Source organism: Siphateles boraxobius, unplaced genomic scaffold (genome assembly GCF_051911475.1).
Source record: "Siphateles boraxobius isolate OS27281-9 unplaced genomic scaffold, OSU_SipBor_1 22, whole genome shotgun sequence".
Lineage (NCBI taxonomy): Eukaryota > Metazoa > Chordata > Actinopteri > Cypriniformes > Leuciscidae > Siphateles > Siphateles boraxobius.
This window is the reverse complement of record NW_027508833.1, coordinates 19,982,065-20,005,814: the sequence shown is the minus strand read 5'-3', so window position 1 is coordinate 20,005,814 and position 23,750 is coordinate 19,982,065. Positions and strand designations below refer to the sequence as shown.

Here is a 23,750-nt window from a genome sequence, read left to right as displayed (position 1 = left end):
CTAAATTGTAAGGATTTTATATCTTTGATTTCATAGTACAATAAGGTTAATTTGTTTATTGTTCATATATTAACTAACATGAACTAACCACAATGACACATTTGTTACTGTATTTGTTAATCTTAGTTAATAATAGTACACCTGTTAATTGTTTGTTCATGTATATTTCACAGTCAGTGCATTAACTAATGTTAACAAATACAACTTTTGATTTTAATAATGTTTTAGTAAATGCTGAAATGAATATTAACTAAGATTAATAAATGCTGTAGAATTGCAGTTCATTATTAGTTCATGTTAACTTTAAAAAATTTACAATATCAACAAAACTAAACATGGTTACCTTCTTGATTATCACAGAGTTTTGTTAAAGTAAATAATATTTAGTAATATTATAATAATTTCCCTATTTTCGTTTGATGTGTTATGCATTCTAACTGTATCAACATCTTTTCATAGAATGCCAAGGAAATAAAGGATAAAAACAAAAAACAAAAAGGGGAACTTTTTTTGTTTGCCCTTTTTGGTCCTTCCGCCCCTGCCCATGAGGAGGTCTGTGCACGCCACTGCGTGGTCCTGTTGGTTTTTAAGCATAGATGGCTGTGATTCTGTCACTGGCTCCCCTCAATCTAAACTCACTGCATCTCCTTTCCAAGAAAACTCGTCGAGATTTCAGGAAGCCGCGGGATTGCTTTGTTTGGATGTACCGACAAATATTACAAACCATTCAAAAGAAGGATAGAGGGAGTTTAGGTTGTTTTATCAGCGCAAAAGGAGGGAAAGCGCCGTTACGCGTCGATTTGAGAGATTTATCCGACACTTCTGGAAGCAGCGCTCTCGACGCGCGTAATGGATCGATAGTACGAACTTTTGGGAGTGTAAAGAAGCTCCTCTAGACACCGCGAAGGCGCTATTTTTGGTGGAATAAAAGCTCGTTCGAGAGAATTCATTAGTTATATTGTGTTAGACACTGTTGCAGACCGACGTGCGCTGTGATGGATGGAACAGTTCTTTTGATATCGATGCTGGTGTTGGTTTTCTCTGGAGATGTTTGGAGCGCGTCGTATCCTCAGCGGTATAATCTGTACGCAGGGACCCAGACTCAGACTCAGCCTTTAAACGGGGCGAGAGCATCGAGCAGACACAGGTATGACACTTTTATTTCAGACACTAATATGATGAAAGAAAAGTAATAGTGAAAAATAATGAAATATGCGATAGATAGATAGATAGATAGATAGATAGATAGATAGATAGATAGATAAATAGATAGATAGATAGATAGATAGATAGATAGATAGATAGATAGATAGATAGATAGATAGATAGATAGATAGATGTGCCATGGTTGTGAATATAAATATGGTCACACTTTAGAGTAGGGTCCAATTCTCACTATTGTAACTAACTATTAACTACGACTTTTGCCTCAGTAAAGTCGTAGTTACTGCTTATTAATAGAGTTAGTTAGGTAGTTGTTAAGTTTAGGTATTGGGTAAGATTAAGGAAAATAGAATACGGTCATGCAGAATAATGCATTAATATGTGCTTTATATATGTAATAATAAACAGCCAATATCCTAGTAATATGCATGCTAATAAGCAACTGTTGAGAATTGGACCCTAAACTAAAATGTTACCGGCAATTGGTATTACCTTATGATGATACCCATCTTCAAGATCATCACCTTTAGATAGATCTGATCTACTAAAATCTATTTTTTTGTTCAATTAGATAAGACACATCAAACTTTGCATTGCACAGAGATGATGACAGTTCATAGACAGACAAAATGTTTTATAAGTCCCTTTCAGGACAGTTACAGATGTTATGCATTTTTCTGTAATCCATTTATTGAGGGGAAACATAACCTGAGGGGACTTTAAAAAGCAAATGTGCTTTTAAATGTGTGGCACAGATGACTACATGAAAGGAAAAGCCTCCCTTTATCCTTCAGTGAAACGACAGGAGGTGCATTGCTGTCCATCCAAACAGCTAATTTTCACTTACTGAATGCAAGGTTCGGTTTAAAAGGACGTTTTGTGGGACCCCTGTGATTTCCAAAGCTTTTCAGTATATGGTTATACATGTCACTCACCACCCTGGTAATAATTACACTAAAAGCACCTTCCTTTACTTCTTTATCTGTCAATCAGGTGGTTCTACAATGCAATGCTCACACTCAGCCACACACACCCACTTTGACATTGTTGTTTTGTCTGTGATTTTTGGGTGTGAACGGGAGAGGTTGTCCCAGCTCCTACATGCAGACCAGGGCTTCCCCCTTCATCTGACGCAATGCTTTCTTAAGGGTTGATGGACACGCAGGCCACATGCTGATGGTCAGAGCTAGGAGGCATGGATTATGGTCTCAAGTCCATTTAATAAAGACCAGTCATAGAAATTATTAGTATACAGCTATTTTAGTCCATCTAAACAAGTTTGGACTTATGAATAGCTCTCAAATAGTCGAGTATACTGTAGTATACTAGAGTAGTAGTGAGGTAGTGATGGGTGATGTCTATTATGTGAGAACCCTCAGTGCCAGTGGGATGAAGTATGTAGTGAAGTATGCACTGCCTGCTTGAGAAATCTGAGTCGAGTTACTGGGGATTAGCAGCCTGTTTGAACTTTTAGTTACAACAGATGTAAAAAGCAATCTCCGTTTTGTGTATTTATTTTATGGAAAGTGAAAAAGTAGTAGGGAGGGGGGAAGTGTGAGACTGAAATCAAGGGAAGAAGTTGTTCTTTTTCGCTTAGTGTGGAGAACTCATCTTCTCTCTTGTGGCTTTTTCTTCTTTAGTCTTCTAACGAATTGATAGATTTTGACTCTGGACAAAATTCAAAGATTTTGCTTTGGATCTGCAGCTGCCAAATATTTGCGTGTTGGAATACATGTCCTAATATGATTTGTTTGTGGTGTGTTTATTTACAAAATCCAGCACTTTAAGCGTCTTTGAAAATCTAGCAAAATATGTGAACATATGAAAAGGAAATGCTCGTTCATATTCAGAAAATATGATACTGAAATGCTCCTGTGTAAGTTAGTGTGTCAAAACTTATTGGAGCTCGCCTTTTCAGCAAAGGTATGATCTGGATCTAGTCTTGGTCTGGATCATGGAGGGTGCAGTCTTGACTCCAACTATGGTCTTCAGGTGATCTTGTATAGTTATTTTATCATCCCTGATTCATGTGTACATCATTATTTGGGCATGCTATTAGCTGTTTAGCCAGCTAGATTACCTAACATGTCTACTGGATACTTATCTTATAATTTGTTAACAGTACTGCTTATTATAACTAAATTCAATTTAAGTTGTAATTTCAGAAAAATCGCAGTTTCAAAAATGAGTCAATTTTTTTAATTAAACTCACTCACAAAATCCAGCTTTGTGAAATCAGACTTGAACTTTGCACTGCATCTAAAAGGGAATGGCAGAAGCTAATCAGCTTTGAACGTAATCTCATTTTCAACTCATATTTTGCATACTAACATTTAAGTAGCATGTACTTTAAGTGAATTATCTTGCGTCAAATCTCACATTTTACTCAAGTGTGAGAATGTTGCCTTGCAGTGCTGAATGTATACTATAGTGAACAGTTTTGTGAGACATGAACTTTGAACTTGTTCTATCAACCTGTGAGCTTAAAAGAAGTGAATAAAAAAGATTTCTTGTGTAAAAAGAAATAATGTCTGTAGACAGAGACATAAAATGCTTTGGGTTGTGCTGTAGTGTCGCATACAGCTATAAAATTGAGCCTTTTTCTGCCAAACCAGAAGTCAAAAGTCCAAGCCTAAATGTTGTGTCGACTGCTATTCAGGAAATCATGCTGGACAAGCTTTGATGAATGCCCTGAAGACTGGACGCCCAAGTTCATGTTTGCCATCTTTCATTTATTTCTTGAAAACATTTATGCTGACAGACAAACAGACAGTGCTGGCATGCAATTCTTCAGAGGATGACTATTAAACAGGATGGTGTCAGAATAACAAAAATGGCATAGTCTTGGATTGGCTCCATTATATGTGACTTATTAGGAATAGTCTACCTCTACTGAGGGTAAGGTCCAATGAATGGTAATTCCTCAATAACATGCCCTCACGCAATCTGTGCCCATAGAACTTGGCAGAAAAGTCAAAATTGGACCAGCCATTATTCATACATTTCTACACCCTCTGCAGGTTCATTTAGAGTACTTGACTTATTGAAAGGCTGAATTTCACGAAAAAAGGCATGATGAAAATTTTATTTTTTTAAATTATTTATTTATGTATTTATTATTATTATTATCATTATTTGTATTTGTTTATTTATTATATATTTTTTTAGATTTGCATTGATGAGAATTTGGAGGAGGAAACTATAATGGAAATGTCAATGCAAAAAATCGTATTTGTCTCAAAAAATATTATATTTATTTACTTTATACAAAATATAATTTCTTAACCTGGATATTTCTCATATTTCTCACCGCAAAGCCTGTGCACACTACCTAATGGAAGTTGTACCATGCAATCATCTCAGGTTACGACTGTAACCCTGGTTCCCTGAAGAGGGAACAAGACGCTGCGTCGAGACACTGTGGGAACGGCCCTGCGTGATTTCTTCATGAAGCACCTATGAAATCAGTCCAATGGCGTGACGGAACGTCATAGACCAGGAAGCTATATAGCACCCCTTAAAAAACAGACCGCGCTAGCTTCTGAATAGGCGAAGCAAGTCCTATTGCATAGGAAATACTAAGTTGTAAAATACACTAAGTTGTCTGTCTGAAATAAACCAAACCAAACGGCAAACGGCAAGTCGATCACAGGCATGCAGGGAGTATGGCAGGGTGACGCAGCGTCTCGTTCCCTCTTCAGGTAACCACGGTTACAGTCGTAACCTGAGACGTTACCTTTCAAAGGAACTCGAGCTGCGTCGAGACGCTGTAGGAACACTATACCCACAACCCCATAGTAACAATTGTCTGTCCATGTGAAATATCTGCGCACACCAAGACGAAAGCACCTGCGCCCCTAGAGTGGAGCCGAAGTCAAGGTCAAAAACCTCACTAATGTGTGTGGCAGGGCAACCTCTTTCCACATCACAAACATATTGGAGGGAAACTCCTGACAATAATGTTTTAGAAGCAGCCATACTCCCAGTATCTTGGTCTGACGCCTCACAGTGCCACAAAGGAAACGTTACTAGAGGGTGTCTCCTCAAGAATACACCACCCAAAGGGACGTGGTAAGCAGCTAAGGCCGCCACGTACACCTTTAGTGTGGAGGGGGATAGACCTGTGGAGAAACGCTCCTGCAGGAACTCCAGCAGGTTGCAGCACTGCAACCACAGGGCAGATAACTGGGTCCAGCTGGTGCTCTCCGCACCAGGAAGTGTACAATATGCACTTTAACCCTCTGAGGTCGACTATCGCGTGGGCGCTTTTTTTCTTATCAGTGCAAGAGAAACTCAAAATACTCTGTTGATTTTGATCTTACATATTAAGTGTTGTACATCATTAGATCCTGATAAGTGTCTATTTTTTTGGTGGATACTCACAATAAAAACAAAGGGTTGTCCTTTTCGCCAAATAAAGAAAAAGAAACATGATGCGCGTTCTGCCTTCTCTCTGTCAGTTAAGTCCATTCTGAAACGCGTCCGAAAATTGTAATTCCGCGAATACTTGTCAAACAGGCACGAGTGTTTTTCCATAATGAAGCTTGAACTCTTTTCTTTTTAAACGAATTAATTTATATAAAAAAAACAAATATTCTCAGTTTATGTAATCTGTATGAAAAGAGAGAGATGTCAGTCTTTTTCTTTCCAGCTCATTATACCTAATTACGCGTTAATGTGCCACGCCCACGGAGAGCGCGCGGTTCAAACGCAAATGATCTAAGGCAAGCCATTCAAACATGCCAACGCCCACCAGCTGGATTATAAAACACATCGTGTTTAGTAAGTATCTTACTACAGCTGTGTACACAGCGTATCCTTACGCTGTGAGGAATAATACTATCTAATAACCCTGGAAAATTTACCAGAAGTGCTGGTAGTTTCATTTCGAGGAGCAACGGATCTAGCTGATGTAGTAAGTAATTTATTCTTTAGTGCTTTGTTCTAATCGCGATATTGAATAGTGTCTGACTGTAAACCGCAAAAAGACTGTTTAAATATGAATTATGTGTCTGTGTGTAGGCTAAATGATGAATGAACGGCACAGGTTGGCGCGCTTTGTTTACTAAAGTTATACAGCGCGTGTCTGTGCTGTTCATTCACTCTCGCATCTACATTAGTAAACGTTGTTTACATGAACACATCCAAACTATATTGCTATAGCCTACTAAGATGAGTAAAAATAGACTGAAATATGTTGAAATAAAATGTCTGTATAAGCAACAAACTGCAAATTCACATGTATATGCTAATATATCATACACAATATGTTACAGACTAAATATGAATGTTTATACAAGATTTTGTGATTAGTTTTGGATAGATTATAACGTTTTGACTGTAAAAAAAGACTACTGTCACATTAAATTGGTACGCTTTTGTTCACCAATTTCTGCTCACAGTTAAATATACTATAGTATGATGTTTTGTCAAAAATAAAGTAGGTATATTGAATTATCAACTAAGATGTTATTATAGTGTTTGTTCCAATATTCAAGCTAATGAATCCTAACCTTTTTTAATACGTATGATAAAATGTATACTTTTTACAAAGAAATACACTTGAAATATTGTTAAAATTGTAATTGTTGTTGTAATTGTAACCTATTTGTAATTAGTTACAATTTCTAATAGTAAAATATGTATATATAGATCATTTCTTTTGTCCTTGCATACTTTGGGATCCTGTGACAAGCCTGTGTGTAAGGTTAATTAATATGTAGCTCATTATGTATGTGGCACATTATCCGGCCTTTGTCTTCTCAGGTGTGAACACGCCTCCACGCATATTGCCTTCCCAAACAAAAGGTGTCTTATAAAATTTAAATCAATGTATTGTTTTGTGTAAATGATTAGGCAGGATGATTTTCAGATCCTTTTGCAGCAAAAATTCTAGGCAACAACACTCATTAGTCAAAAGTCTTGTGGACACATATTTAGTATGTGTTTTGTGGCCTTATTTCAGACACTTTAAGTTTTAGTTTTTTCAATAACCACGCATAAACATTATTCTCTAAAAAATACAAACATGTACATACATGTTGCTCACATATTACGGTTGCCCCGTTTGTGCTATATAGAGTGAATTTACACCTTTGCCATAAACATGTTTATAAATAACTAAAAAAAGCACAAATGTCAGAGCATGTCAGAACACCTCAAGGACCCCAAAAACCCCTTAGACCTCAGAGTGTTAAGGTGCACAGTTTCCTTGTGGAGGGAGCTCTGGAGTGGAGGATGGTCTCAACAACCTCAATTGAGAGACCTGAACTTATGAGCTGGACCTCTCAGAGGCCAAACCCAAAGTTTCCACAATTTGTGACCTCAGACCCCCCTGATGGTTGATGTAAGAGACCACCGATGTGTTGCCCCCCCTCCCCCCCTTGATCATGCGAAAAAGATTTCCCCTCTGAGAAAACTCCTTGATTCTGCGTCACCACTGCAGGGGTCTCATGTACAGGAGGCCAAAAGTTATTACGTTAGACACAGCTGCCATGAGACCCAACAGTCAGTGACTGGCCTAGTTTTACCTAGGCCGAAGGGAAGAACCCGATATTGGTACACTTCGCCCATGAAAGTGAACCTCAGGGACTTCCTGTGATGAGGACGGATGGCTACATGGAAGGACACGTCCTTCAATCTATCGTGACAAACCAGTCCTCGGACTGAATCTGTGACACAATCTGTTTGGATGTAAACCTCCATCCTTCTTTGGAACAATGAAGTAACGGCTGTAAACCCCTGACTCCCTACTAGGAGGAGGAAGCCTTTCTATAGCCTCCTTTCGCAGAAGAGTCTGTACTTCTTGCTCTATAACCAGAGCCTGCTCGGGGTCCACCTCGTAGGGAGGACCCCTAGAAATCTTGGCAGAAGAATCAAACTGAATTCTGAAACCATTTCTATAGTGAGCAGGACCCAACAAGATATATTTGGCAGTAGCTTACACGCTACCAGAAAATCTACTAAGGGGACCAGTCTCTCGAGACTGGCCTTTGGTATTGGTCGAACAGCCACTTCGGTGACCTGTAACAGGGGCGCCGCTAGCAATTTTGGGCCTTATGAAAGAATATGAGGTTGGTATACCGCACCCATTCCATTAATACAATCGATCTCTGGGGGCCCCAAAAGTGCATGGTCCCTTATAATCATCCCAACTTTCACCCCCTTAGCGGCGCCCCTGCTCTGTAACGGTGAACCGGCAGGGAACAACCAAACTGACTGTTCTACGACCCTCCTCGGAGGATCGTTGGGAAATGCGGGCACCTCAGCGCCCTGAAGCGGCGAACCGGCAGGGAACAACCGAACTGGCAGCGCTGCGACCCTCCTCAGAGAGCACCCCACGACCCCTCTTAAACCCTCCTTCTGCGAGGCAGACACTGAGACTAGAACTCGCTCGAGGGTACCGAAGGGAGATGGGCACCATATAATGAGGTGTTATCCATTTCCCCCTGGGAATTCACCATTTATTTCCTCAGAATTAAATGACTCCTCAAAGATCAGATGAGTATATAATCAATTTCCTCAATTAAATACAGCCAAATATCAACCAGACAAGTAAACACAGTCTGAATGAAAAGCCGAATGCTATATTAATTAGGGGTGGGAATCTCTAGGCACCTCACGATTCGATTCGATTACGATTCAAAGGCCTGCGATTCGATTCAAAAGCGATTATCGATTATCTGAATCTTTTGTGTGTGTGTGTGTGTGTGTGTGTGTGAGTGTGTGTGTGTGTGTGTGTGTGTGTGTGTGTGTGTGTGTGTGTGTGTGTGTGTGTGTGTGTGTGTGTGTGTGTGTGTGTGTGTGTGTGTGTGTGTGTGTGTGTGTGTGTGTGTGTGTGAATATAAATACTTTGCTTTAAAAGTACAAAGTAATGACCCATAAAGAATTAACGTACAATATATTTTATTAACATTGCAAAGAACCAACAGGAAAATAAATGTGTGCCTGAACTAGCAGCATACTTGTAGTAAATTAATAATATAACAACAACAGGTGTTCTGACGATTCATGCTACCCATCGAGATGTGCTACTTACTGGTGCATGTGCAGACTCATTTTTCTTCTGCTTTCCACGCCCATAAATCTATGCATCCTTGCTGTGGATACTTGTAGGAAACTTTGACAGGTCAAAGATGAATATTTGATGATAATTTTTACTTTTCACACCGTTTTAAAAATAAAAACAGTACATTATACTGTACTCTTAACTTCGAATTTTATTATAATTTTATTTCATATAATAATATCATTTTTACTTGTTATATCAAATGTGATAATTGCTAGTTCATTTAAAATATCCAAATATGCTCCCCATACACTTACCCTGATTAAAATGAAATAACGATGTTATAATATTGTGAGATTTACACCATTATGGAAACAATAGAGAATGAATCAACATTATCTATGATCGATTTGCGTTTGGGTAGCATTTTTCGACAAGGCAGCAGAAATCGTCTGAACACCGGTACAGCCCAGAGCCATAGAGAGAAACGGCTCTGGTACAGCCGAGTGTTTTTCCTCCTCTGGGTGGAAACGTGTCATATGGCTTCTCATATTTGTCGTGTTGCCGAAATATTTTAGTTTTATTCTACAAAGCTTACAACTAGTGTGGCTCTTGTCCAGCTCCTTTCCCCCTTCAACTTCATAGAAGCCAAAATATTTCCACACGTCAGCTTTTAACGAGGAGGGTGTTTGGATTTCGCGCTCAGCCATCGCGTCTCTGTTATGTGCGCACGCCACAGACAGACGGTCCGGGCACTGCACTTCCGCGCTTCAGAGTTCCGTCTTTTGCGTTCCGTCAATATTACGTCATTATAAATAGGCTACATATCTAAAAAAAAAAAATTTTTTTTTTGAAAATCGATTTTTGACATTTGTGAATCGATTCAGAATCGTCCACGTCCGCATCGCGATGCATCTAAGAATCGATTTTTTCCCCCACCCCTAATATTAATACAGACATCTAACTCATCAAAGATAAGATGAGTACATATTTAATTCTCTCAAAAATGAAATGCAGCAAAATATCAACCAGACAAGTAAACACGGTCTGGATGAAAAAGCTGAATAGTATATTATATACAGACATTTACTCCTCAAAGAGTTCAGATGAGTACATATTTAATTTTCTCAAAAATTAAATGCAGCCAAATATCAACCAGACAAGTAGAAACGGTCTAGGTGAAAGGCTGAATATAGTGTATTAATATAGACTTCAAATTACAATAGTATTTAACATTTAATTTAATCAAAATTAAATGCAGCCAGAACAAGCAGACAAGAATATATGGTCTGAATGACAGGCTGAATTTTCATATTATAATCTCAAACAATAAAGAATACATAATTAGTTTGCACACAGTCATGAGAGAAAGGGAAATTCCCATCTGCTCAATTCCCTGCGCATATTATACATTGCGGACCTAATATCTACACGTTGCCTCGGCAAACGCAAGATGAGCCACTAGATTATTATATTAGATATGCAGACCCATATTCTACACGCTGCCTCTGCAAACGCGTGATCTGAGTCATTAGATTCTTATTGTAGAGATACAGACCCATAATCTACGCGCTGTCTCGGCAAACGCGAGATATGAGCCACTAGATCCTTATTGCAGACCCCGTAATCTACGCGCTGCCTCAGCACAAGCGAGATCCAAGATCGAGTAACGGAATCTTTATTGCAGACCCGTAATCTACGCGCTGCCTCAGCAAACGCGAGATCAGAGCCCGAGAATCTTTATAGACTTTCTTCCCTCGAGAAAAAAGTCAACAGGAGCAGAGCTAAAACTCTCGATAGTGCATAATATGTTACACTTCGGGAATTTATGAATGAACACCATCAGCCCCCTTTTACTTGAGCTGACCGTGCATGCTCCCCTCCCAAACAAACAACACATGAATCGCTTGTGTCCCCACTTGTAATGAAGCAAGGGCTGGGACGAACACACGATCCAAAGCTGTTTGCTTGCCATTATAATCCTGTCTAGATTATATATATATATATATGACGTCACATCAGTGGTTCTCAACCCTGGTCCTGGGGGCCCACAGCTCTGCACATTTTATATGTCTCCCTCATTTAACACACCTGATTCAAATCATCAGCTAGTTAGGAAAGAGCTCTATGAACTGAACTGGGTGTGTCAGATAAAGGAGACATATAAAATGTGCAGAGCTGTGGGCCCCCAGGACCAGGGTTGAGAACCACTGCGTCACATAACATTCCGTCACGCAATTGAAATCACAACTGATTTCATAGGTGCTTCGACGCAGCTCGAGTTCCCTTGAAAGGGAACTTCATCAGACAGTCTGTAGGCGTCCCGTCTAAAGATGGTACTGTGGTCAGTCAGGTCCAGTTATCAGTTTGCCCTCTGTAAAGGGATGGTGTTCAAAGCTCCATTGATATCACTATTCCCAAATGGCTGATTAGATACAGAGAGAATTAAAGATCCCTCTCAACAGGATAATGGAAAAGTGGTTTTCCTTTGATCTATTTTTGCAACATAGCAGACTAATGAGGGGCTTTAAATGAAAGACTGTTCATTATCCATTTTATGAGTTTCATCATTTGGGTTTATTGTAAGATCCAATTTAACTTTGCCACCCATCTACATTTCAGAAACATTTCTTTTGCAACCCAATTGCCTTTGAATGTGTTCTTCATGTGTACTTCAAAATTCATTGTTGAAGTGCCCATCTTTTCTCTCTTTTTATTTGGTCAAGTCTTATTTGATGCTGTTCCATTCTTAGTATTTTGTAGCTGTTTCTTTTTGCCATTTGTCCTGGTATGTAAAGAGGGTTTAAGCAAAGCCCTCTGTGAAAGGAAAGTTCTTGGCCCTTGACCTGGGCTTTTTTTTGAAGATGTGGCAGTGGTTGTGAAGCCAAGAGCTGCCTGTGATGGTGCCTGTCAGTCTCGGGTCTCATCCAGACCACCCCACGCTGTCACACACTGACTGGAAGTCCTCGCTCCCACAGCGGCCCCTTCACACCAAGAGGAACTTCCTGTAGTGGATGATCAGGACTCTGGCCTCGTTCTGAAAAAACACCTCTGATATGCAAAGTGCTTCCTGTGAACAAGTATGTGTTTGACAAGGGAAGCAGTTAGTGAATATTAATGGATGTTAAGACATGCCAAAATGTCTGTCATGATTGTTTCTGGAAAACAAAGCTTGAATGGGATTGTATCATTAGCTTTGCTCTGTGAGTGGTTCGGTTAAAAGCAATGATTCCAGTTCAGCTATCTTTATTAATGTATTGTTTCTAAATATTAGATCTAACAAAAATATGTTATACACATGTTTTGCTAATGTTTTTCAACATTAAAATGTTGCATGTTTTAAAAACGTATTTCTTGGTTGGGCGAATGTTACAGAAAACATAAAAGGAACATTCAGTTTTATCATTTGCAAGGGAAAATTATAGGAAACTGTAATAAGAACTTTTAAAAAATGGCTTAAATATTTCAGAACAAAATTCCATGAACGATGTATAAATAATGTTTTGTGCTAACATTTTGCAAACATTATTAAAGACCAGACAATTTTGAACAAACATTCTATTAATGTTACTGAAGGAACATTTATTCATAACTATGAGAGAACCTTGTCAGAATGTTCTAAGAATGTTCCCAGTTAGCTGGGATGATGGAGCAGTATTGGTAGGCTACAAATGCATAGCCATATCTAAAAACATGATTTAATAGCTTATTATATAGCTGACTTGTGATTACAGCAGCTCAACACAATATCAGACACAAAAGCCCCTTTCACACAGCGCGTTGATCCCGGGAAATTGCCAGAACGCCTTCTGTGTGAACGCAAACACGACCCGGGATTGATGCCGGGATCGATGCCGGGTTGGGGACCTAGTAACATTGCCGGGATCAGTCCCCGAACGCGCGCTGTGTGAACAAAGTGAAAAGCAGGCTAATGAAACGTCTCGGTTACGTATGTAACCCTCGTTCCCTGAGTAGGGAACGGAGACGTTACTTCGGATGACGACGAATGGGGGTTTCGCTTAGAACACCTATCGACTTTGAGTATTACAAAACGAGCCAATGGCGATGAAATGCCATGGGTCTGCGGAATTTGCATAGCGTATCTCCGCCCCACCGCGTGGGTATAAAAGGAGGACGCCAGCAACATGCAGATATGTCTTCGCTGAGGAGCCGAGACTGAACTCAGGCGTTCTACCCAGCGATACAGCGGAAGTGGCAGGGAGACGTAACGTCTCCGTTCACTACTCAGGGAACGAGGGTTACATATGTAACCGAGACGTTCCCTTTCGTAGTCACTCCGAGTTACGTCGGATGACGACGAATGGGGGTCCCTATGAAATCACGCCACCTTCACAGCTGTCTTCCAGTGCCCTGCGAAAGTCTGATCCCCCTGTCGTGATACTGGCACGGACGAAGGAGTCCTACTTAACACAGGAATACTTAGGTACACGGGGAAGCATACCTCAGAGGAAATATGCCGCAGCATGCCTACCCGTAGGGAGGACTTAAGAACACACATATGGCCGGAGGGCTTCATATGGAGGAACGCCGGAGTGACCAGCCCGAGGGGTGGCAACTTTCAACTCCAGGAGTGGCAAGGTGGCTTGCCGAGGGAAAGACACATGCTCAAGGAGGCTTACAGTGGAAATACACATGTGGGGGTTACTCAGGGGAGGAACCATGCACACGGAGGCACTTAGCCGACGCACAGGCAATAGAAACTGGTGCCAGCGTCAGCAGTGCTGGAGGAACTCAGGGCTTCAGAGAGGAAAGCTCACCTGAGGAATATCCCACGTATCCAGTCCGTGGAGTGGAATGGCGAGCAAGCGAAGACACCTGAGCGGGTCCAGTACTAGCTGACTGAAGCGAGTACACGAGAGGACACAGGCTCCACTCGGAGATTATAAAATCTGGCGAATGTGTTGGGTGCCGCCCAGCCTGCAGCTCTACAGATGTCTGCCAGCGAGACGCCATGCGCTAGAGTCCAAGAGGAAGCCACACTCCGGGTGGAGTGGGCTGTCACACCAAGGGGGCACGGTCGGCCTTGCTGTTGGTAAGCCAAAGCAATGGCGTCCACTATCCAGTGGGATAACCTCTGCTTTGAGAGAGCCTTTCCCTTCAGTCTCCCACCATAACAGACAAAGAGCTGGTCTTGAGGTCCTGAAACACTGCGTCCTGTCACGTAAGCACGGAGAGCGCGTACTGGACAGAGCAGTGCCAAGGCTGGGTCTGCCTCCTCCAGGGGCAGCGCTTGCAGGTTCACCACGTGGTCCCGGAAGGGAGTGGTGGGAACTTTGGGCACATATCCAGGCCGGGGTCTCAGGATCACGTGAGAGTGACCGGGCCCGAATTCCAGGCATGCTTCGTCAACGGAGAATGCCTGCAGGTCCCCTACCCTCTTGATGGAGGCCAATGCAACCAGGAGCGCTGTCTTCATAGACAGGAACTTAAGCTCAACTGATTGCAGAGGCTCAAAGGGAGCCCTCTATAAGGCATTTAACACCACCGAGTGGTCCCAAGAGGGAACGAGAGGAGGGCGAGGAGGATTCAATCTTCTCGCTCTTCTCAGGAACCTGACGATCAGGTCGTGCTTCCCCAGATACTTACCTTCAACTGCTTAGTGATATGCGGCGATAGCGGCCACATACACCTTCAGGGTGGAGGGAGACAGCCTTCGCTCCAGCCCATTTTGCAGGAAGGTAAGCACGACACTGATCGAGCATCTCCTGAGGTCTTCTCGGCGAGAGGAGCACCAGTCGACGAAGAGGTTCCACTTCAACGCATAGACATGTCTCGTGGACGATGCTCTAGCGGAAGTGATGGTAGCCGCCACCGCTGGTGGCCGGGTACTCAAACCTGCCTCGTCCCGTCCAGGAGCCACACATGGAGCCTCCAAGATCGGGTCGAGGGTGCCAGAGGGTGCCCCGTCTCTGAGAAAGGAGATCCTTCATCAGAGGATTTGGCCAAGGAGGTGCTGTCGCGAGGAGTATCAGTTCGGAGAACCAGGTCCGGGTGGGCCAGTACGGCGCAAACAGAATGACCTGCTCCTCGTCCTCCTTGATCTTGCACAAGGTCCGTGCGAGAAGGCTCACTGGGGGAAACGCAAATTTGCGTAGGCCCCGCGGCCAGCTGTGCGCCAGTGCATCCGTGCCGAGGGTGGCCTCGGACAGGTAGTAATACAGGGTGCAATAGGATGAGTCGTGGGAGGCAAACAGGTCTCTCCGTGCGTCCCCGAACTGGTCCCAAACCAGCTGGACCGCCTGGGGATGGAGTCGCCATTCGCCGGAGATGGGCTGAAACCGTGACAGCTCGTCGGCTGCAAAGTTCCGATCTCCCGGAATGTAGATAGCACGAAGGGACCTCAGGTGCTTCTGACTCCATAAGAGGAGGTGGCGTGCGAGTTGCGACATACGGCGGGAGCGTAGACCACCCTGATGGTTGATGTACGCTAATGTGGCAGTATTGTCTGATCAGACTAGTACGTGTTGACCCCAGCGCAACACCCGGAAGCGGTGCAGGGCAAGGCGTACTGCCGGCAACTCGAGGCAATAGACATGTGTACTGCTCAACACTTCATGCGAGAATCACTGAGCTTCTGGAGCAACTTTGCTCAACACCTAAGTGTGAAGAAATTCACTGAACCTCAGGAACATTTCTGCTCAACACCTGGGTGTGATAAATCTCACTGAACTTTTCAGGAGCATCCCTGCTCAACATGAGAGTGTGACAGCATGTCCATTGCGCATGGCGCCCCAGCCTGTGGAGGCATCTGTTGAGACAACAGCATGCCGGGAAGCTCGTTCCAGGGGCACTCGGGCCCGTAGAAAACTGAGGTTTGACCACGGGGTGAGTACTGACGGCAGGTCGGAGTAACTGGTACTCGGAGGGTGCCGTGTTGCCATGCCCACCTCGGGACTCGGTCGCGAAGCCAAGCTGAAGCGGTCTCATATGAAGCAATCTGAGCGGCGTACTGCGGCTGCAGATGCCATATGCCCCAGGAGCCTCTAAAAAAAAAACTTCAGTGGAACCGCAGTCTTGCACTTGATAGTCTCAGGCAAGTCAGCAATGGCCGAGTGGAGAAGGCGACCAAGTCCATACCGAGAAAAGAGCTCCTCTGCACGGGGCAAAGTTTGCTCCTTTCCCAGTTGACCCGAAGGCCCAGACGAGCTAGGTGCCGGAGCACTGGATCCCTGTATTCGCAAACCTGGTCCCAAGGAGTGAGCTTAAGACAGCCAGTCACCGAGATAGTTCAGGATGCGAACCCCGTGTTCCCATGGAGGAACAAGGGCTGCCTCAAGAACCTTTGTGAAGGCGCGAGGAGACAGTGCTAGCCCGAATGGGAGAACAGCGTACTGATATGCGCGCGCCCTGACAGCAAACCGTAGGAATGGTCTGAGTCGAAGGAGAACGGAGACATAAAAGTAGGCGTCCTTCAGGTCGATCGCTGCAAATCAATCCTGTGGCCGCACACATCCAGAAATGCGTTTGGCCAGGAGCATCTTGAACGGCAGCCTGTGAAGGGAGATATTTGTCACAAAATTTCAGATTTTTTTTCAAATAAAGATACATTTCCGTTGACCAAAGAATCTTTAAGAAATGTGTCAGTGTTTCCACAATAAATATTAAACAACAACTGAATTATTTCTGAAGGATCATGTGACACTGAATACTACAGAGCCCCTAAAGGGACCTAGTGATGAAAAAAAATGACATGGGAGGGAAAACATATATTTCAATGCTTTTGCCTTCCCTGGAAAAGTATTTCGTTCCCTTACAAACTTTGCATTTCCTCTCACACTTTGCGTTCAATAGCAAAGAGACTCAAAATAACTTAAAAGAAGGTTTCTGACGTCACAAACTACCTTGTAACCAATCAGGGCAACGTGTGATCATCAAAAGAGTGGATCTCTGAGCTGGTGTTGAGTGAGTGGAGTTGGGGCTAATTTGCATATTCATAGACCACATATATTAAACGAGGCAAGGGTGTAGAGTTACATTCAAGTTATTTTAAGGCATGACGAATTTTTTTTCAAGGAATATTTTTTTTAAATATGTAATTTTGGTGATCAAAGGTGGGTTTTAAGGGATACAGTTATTGACTACAGGGGGACTTTAACAGTTTTGCTTATTGAGTACATTTAAATTTGTTTAAAGGACTAATTAAAAACTCAAGAAAGAGTCTCAAGGAGTTTCTGCAGTGTAGAGGTTTGTCAAATAACTAAAACAGGCCCTTTGGATTAAATTCCATTAGCAGATATGATTCATCTGATATCATGTAATTCATGAGAAACCACACAGATAAGTGTTTTTATGGTGATGATGTGAATATGGATGTTAAATCCATTCATATCCTCAGTGGAATTTATTTAGAAGTGAGCATCTTACTGCAGAGTCAATTATGACAAAAAAGAATGAAAGGTCCAACATGCTGTTTGAAAACATTGAGTACAATAAGATCTTAAATGAGAAGTGTGTCAATAATGATGAAGTTAGCTAGCCCTGAAATGTGAATGTATCTCATAGGTTTGAGTGCCCAGAGGATAGATCCAATCCAAGACTTGCCTGAAGGTCTAAATGTCTTTAGATAAAGAATCTCTCCTGGTTTGTGTAAGCCACATCTGTGGTACGTCTGCTCATAAGGCATGTTCCTTCTCCTCTTACTTTAGTGTAGTTCCAAGCTGAGATGCCACAGATGTGCTGCTGTGGTCAAACCCCTGCAGAAACCGCTTTCCTGTAACGGGAGCAAGTTACAGTATAACCACAAGGAAAAAAATTTTCCCACGAGCTTGCCCTTCCAGCATCAAATATGTGGCTCGTTTGCTAAAAGAGTGCCCTGACATTTACTAGTGCATTAGCCTACTTATAAGGGTAATCTTAACAGTGCGGCTTATCTGGAAATCAGAATGAGAAATAAAATTGGATGTGAACACTGTGAATATCTAAATATTGTCGTGAGCAGATAAGAGTGGGGTTAATAGGACAACTGATAGTGGTGGTGTTGGATGTTGGATGTTGTGGAGGCTGAAATCTCGTTGCTTATTCTGGCACAATGTGGGATTTTTTTCCGACCTCTGCTTTATTTCAGGAGGTCATGAAAAAAGCATTTAGCTCCAGATATTTAATACATTCTGGAAGATTTGAGTCGCAAAAGGATCTTGTAGACATCCGTCTTCTTTGTGTACTCCGAATCAAATAAAGCCTGACTTTTTCTTTCCTTCCTATAGCACACGATTATGGCTATTATAGCTGTTTCGTAAAGATAAAGTGCTTTTTTGTAACTTCTCATGCTTTCTTTATCCCAGCTTAATATGCCCAGACTGCTCTTCGAGACAAGCTCTTTCAATGTACATTTCTCTGAAAAGTGGCATTGTCATGTGACCTACTATACAAGCCGCATCAGTGTTATGCGCTATTAACGAAGATAATAACGATTTCCTGTGGCATTACAGGACAGTATATTTAAATCTTATCTTAAGGCATATTTTATTGGATTTTACTTTATTATTTTTATGTGTACCTACACTATAATTCATAAGTTTGGTGTCAGTAAGACTCTTTTTTTGAAAGAAATGAATACTTTTATTCAGAAAGTACATTAAAAGTTATAGTAAAGACATTAATAATGTTACAAAATATTTATATTTCAAATACAAGCTATTATTTTAAACTTTTGTAATTCGTCAAAGAATCCTGAAGAATATGTATTACAGATTCCACTCAAATATTAAGCAGCACAACCAGTTTCAACATTGGTAAAAGTTTAGAATGTTTCTTGAGCAAAATAAATATCAAGTTTTCCACAAAAATATTAATCAGCACAACTGTTTTTAACATTAATAATAATAAGAAATGTTTCTTGAGCAGCAAATCAGCATATTAGAATGCTTTCTGTAGGATCATGTGACACTGAAGACTGGAGTAATGATGCGGGAAACTCAGCTTTACATGGATGGAATAAATTACATTTTAAAATATATATCAAATTATAAAACTGTTATTTTAAATTGTAATAATATTTTAAACTGTTACTGTTTTTACTGTATTTTTAATTAACTAAATGCAGCCTTGGCAAGCACAAGATAATTATTTTAAAAACAGTAAAAATATATAAATAAAATATAATTAATGTTTTTTAATTCATTAATGTTTACATATAGTCTGATTTTATGCTCTATGTGTATATATATACTTCCAAGAATGTAAAAAATCCTTTTTAGTTTTTAATGTTGCTTAACCCTCTGGGGACGGATTGGGCGGTACCGCCCAAAATAGCATACTTTTACAAATGTGTCATTATCTTAAAAACTATTAATGATAGAGATGTGCGGTCTTTTTTGCCGTCTTCCTCAGATTCCGCTGAAAACAGTGATAACAAACTTACCCGGCTTATATACACACTTCCTTGTTGCGCAATACCACTACGTCAAAGGCCAATGAAATCGATGTTGTTTGGCAGATTCACGAGCAACAACCAATGGAAAAATTGCCGATGGAGAAATATTTTTCTTACCCAATCAGAGGAAGGTTACTATGACGTATTCTAGCAAATCGGAGGACTCTGTAGCCGTGCAAGGGGTGGTACTATATACTATTACACAAACAGCGTTGAGTGGCAGAGACGACAGAAAGCGAACGGACGCGTCGAGTATAAGCAAGGCTTTACGGAGCGAGAGCACACAGAGATATGAGAGAGAGACAGAACAATTATAATATACACATACAATTATAGCATTATTTATTGTTTTTAACACTTTTATGATGGCAAGCAGTAAACGATTTAGGTAGAACAAGCTCTGGAACAATTACTGGAGAGTCACGGGGAGAAAGCTTTGCTTAGAAAATTCTGAACATTCCTAAGAAAAACGCCTGGGACTATTTGTAAATAAAGTTAAAATTTTCATTGTTCTTTACACATTTTATTTAACAATTACACATGTCTGTCAAGCAAAGGCTTTGACAAATATATTTTTTGTTCAAAAACTATTCCCTATTGTTGTGTGATGTGTGATTTTCAGAAATAAATGCCAAAAATCGAATTTCCGTTTTTGAAATTCTCTAGTCTATAATACATTTTCACTCATACTTCCTTTATAAACATATTACATGCGTGCTTATGTTAGATTAGGGTCTTCTGAATCCATAGATACCAAACACATCGTGTTCCATCTCCATTACATATAGTTTACAAGCCCAAATGTAAAAATAGAGAAAACGGACCAAAAAGAGCTTAGTCCCCAGATGGTTAAGCGTAGTGTTAGCTAACAGATGAGTTGGTTTGTGTACAGGCAGCAGTTTAATCTTAAATTGCTGTGTTGGAAAGAACTGCTTCACCGTTCGCAAAAACAGCCATAATGAGGGTTGTTTCCACATGATACGGCATGATTGCATTTTGGTGATGTTTGTAAACGGAGGTGGAAACCATTGGCAACAACTGCATGGTGCAAATTCATGTTATGCCTAACAATATCAGTATTGTGCCTGTGGGTCAGTCTTGATATTGTATCTCTGTATCACTGTTTTCGTGTGGACACAGTTGGGGTGGAACTGGGAGTGGACACGCGTTTCAGCCCGGTGCCCTCTCGGACAGTCAGACGAGCATGTGTCCCCTCCTAGGGAGAGAGAAATAAGCAAGGCTGTAAAAACAGGCAGACCCTGCAGCCACAGCTGCTCTGACCACTTCCTGTTGCAAAGGTCAAAGGTCATGGTGTGCGGTGCACTGCTCGGGCAGCACGCAGGGTCGCTCGAAGGGGAAGATGTGTGGGTAGAGACAGAAAAGAAGGAAGAACTGAAGAAAAGAAAAGCGCATGATGATTGAGCCTTTGTGTGAAGCACTGGAGCACAGGAAGTGAAAATGGCCAGGCTATTAAGTAAAACAAGAGGGAGTTTTATGTCATTGTGTGTTTTTAGGAGTTCAATATCAAAAGAATTCCTTAGCTGACAATAGTTTTTTCCCGCTCATCTGTGTTCACTCTGTCGCACATACACTGTCTCTTTCTTTATTTGTGTAGCTTGATAGTGTGTTTAATTATGCATTCAGTCTCAAGTATGCAGAGGCATGATACTGATTGATGTGCAATTGTATTGTATAATCTCCAAAACCGCAATTATCTTTTCTTAAAGCAGTAGTTCACCCACGGATGAAAATTCTGTAATCATTTACTCGCCCTCATGTCAGTCTTAACTTGTATCTATGGTTCCAAAAAGGACAAAAATAAAACACTATAAAAGTAGTTGGTCACTGTGGCGAGCAGGATGAGGCCGAGGACCGTGGGAGAATGGCACGAGGCCGGTGGCGTGATTACTGATGAGCGACGCACCGGTCTCGTATCTCTCACGGAGGAGCGGAAGCATAAAAGGTGGAGCGACGACAGAGGAGATCGAGAGAGGAACAGGCCGGGTTTTATGTTGTTTTGTTTCTGTTTTGTGTGGCCAGCAGTCGACCGCGAGTGGCTGCTGGCTTATACTTTTGTTTTTGTATTTGTTTTATTTTATTATTAAAATGTTGAATGTTCGCTGGTTCCCGCCTCCTTCTTCCCTGAATTAAACATTGCAACAGGCACACTTTAGTTTAGGGTCCAATTCTCACTATTAACTAATTATTAACTACGCCCTTCACCTCAGTAAACTCCTAATTACTGCTTATTAATAGTAAGTAAAATAGTTGTTAAGTTTAGGTATTGAGGATTAGGGATATAGAATATGGTCATGCAAAATAAGGGATTAATATGTAACAGCCAATATCCTAGTTATATGCATACTAATAAGCAACTAGCTAATAGTGAGAATTGGACCCTAAATTAAAGTGTTACCAAGTAGTTTATATGTCTTGTGTGGTATATAAAGTATACGTCCTCTTAAGTCATATCATAGCTTTGTGTGAAAAACAGATGGAAATTTAAGTTGTTTTTTACTTAAAATCTTCGAATCTGCTTTTTATTATGAATAAAGACACAAATGATTTCAAAGCTACAGCAGACGGGATCATTATCAGGAAAAACCCAACCCCGGTTAATTGGAAATGTGTGCCTGTGGCGATATTTTTGCAAAATTACATTGCTTATGGCACGTTTCGCTACACTATCAAAGTGAAATGTGCTGTGAGTGGCGCTATAAGCATGTTCAGTTTTATCCAAATCACAATAACCTGGCAATGTTTTATTATGATGTTTGTTGTATGTATCGCGGAAGCTCCGAAATGAAATGTCCGATGAGTGTCGCTAAGGTTAATGCTATCGCGTAAGAAAATAATGTACCACCTACAATCAACCCAACCCTAAACCATAACCAACAGTGTTAACAACAAACATTAGCCTGGCAAGCCAGACCTATCAAGATGTTAGGTCTGGGAACTCACAATTGGCATACCTTATTCCGAGGGACGGAATAAACGGTTGTCTTTCAAATTCCCTCTGCATGCAATAGGACAGCGCTACAACCAACCAGAGCAACGAACGGCTGTGCTGAGAGTCCCATGCGTTTTTCCACCAGCGGAGCTAGTTGATAGGCCTATATTAAACTTTTGCCGTATCCGGTCGTCAAAACTCCGAACACATCTTCCTTTTTTAAAAATGACTTAAGTGACGTTCTCTTAACTCCAAGTCATCCAGAGTCGCGGCCAAAGCCGATTCGAAAGACCGCTGTTCGCCAGCAGCATCATCTTTGTTTTCAAGTAGCAGTGAATTCAAATCACCTATGGTAGGCCTATGGAAATCACGCGGAACCGTCACAACTCTGCAGTCACTATGTTAAGCCCGCCCACCAACTCTATACACGATGTGATTGGCCTGACCAGAGTTTGGTTTTTCCAGCTCGAATGCCAACGGAGAGTTGCTAGACCACACTTTGCTGCAAAATAATTTTTGCTGCCGCTAGGGTGCGTCTAGATTTCTAGGCTAAACAAACATCCCATTTGAGCTGATTATGAGATGCAAATGTCAAAATGTATTAGTTTACAAACCATGCACAATGGTAAAAGTGTTTAAAGCCATAACATATAATTGTGCATGGAACCTCATGAAAATAAATCTTTATCATTCAATAATCTGTCACCGTAATCATAATTTGTGTGAAAGGAATAAAAGTCGTTGGCGTTTTACTGCCACTAGAATTCATTTCAGCTATAAACTGCAGTGAGATAGATGTAAAGGTTTTTGGAATGAGCCTATGTTGGAAAAACTGCATCTTTGAGGTCTTGAGGCCTGATCTTCACACAAAGCTTGCATGCAGCATAAGACGACATGAAATATTGCACATGAGCCGTAAGGACTTTAATGGTGTGTTGTTGTTGTTTTTTTGCCCTTTTTGGAGCTTAACATAAATGCTCACTAAACTGTTCTTGAATTAAAAAGAGCAATGTAAAGATTCTTCAGCCTTTTCCTCATTTTTTCCTCAGAAGATAAATCATGCAAGTTCGGCAAGACATGAGATTGAGTTAATGACTGGGTAAACTACTTTAAATTTGGAGTCTCGTGTAAAGACTGTTACTAGAGGCCGTTGTTGTTGTTGTTGTTGTGACTTTTTCAAGAAGCCAAAAGGTTGTTTGGTGGACAGATTCCAAGCATGTGAGGACAATCAGAAG

At 41.2% G+C, this 23,750-nt stretch overlaps 1 protein-coding gene across 1 annotated transcript in view; it reads left to right on the top strand.

Moving 5' to 3' along the window:
• The first annotated feature begins 553 nt into the window (after positions 1–553).
• emilin1b (elastin microfibril interfacer 1b) overlaps positions 554–23,750 on the top strand; it is a 40,505-nt gene continuing 17,308 nt past the window's right edge. Inside the window, exon 1 of the mRNA XM_077239007.1 lies at positions 554–1,147. Within this exon, the coding sequence (XP_077095122.1) occupies positions 996–1,147 (152 nt within the window). The 5' untranslated portion in view covers positions 554–995. The remainder of the gene's footprint in view (positions 1,148–23,750) is intronic.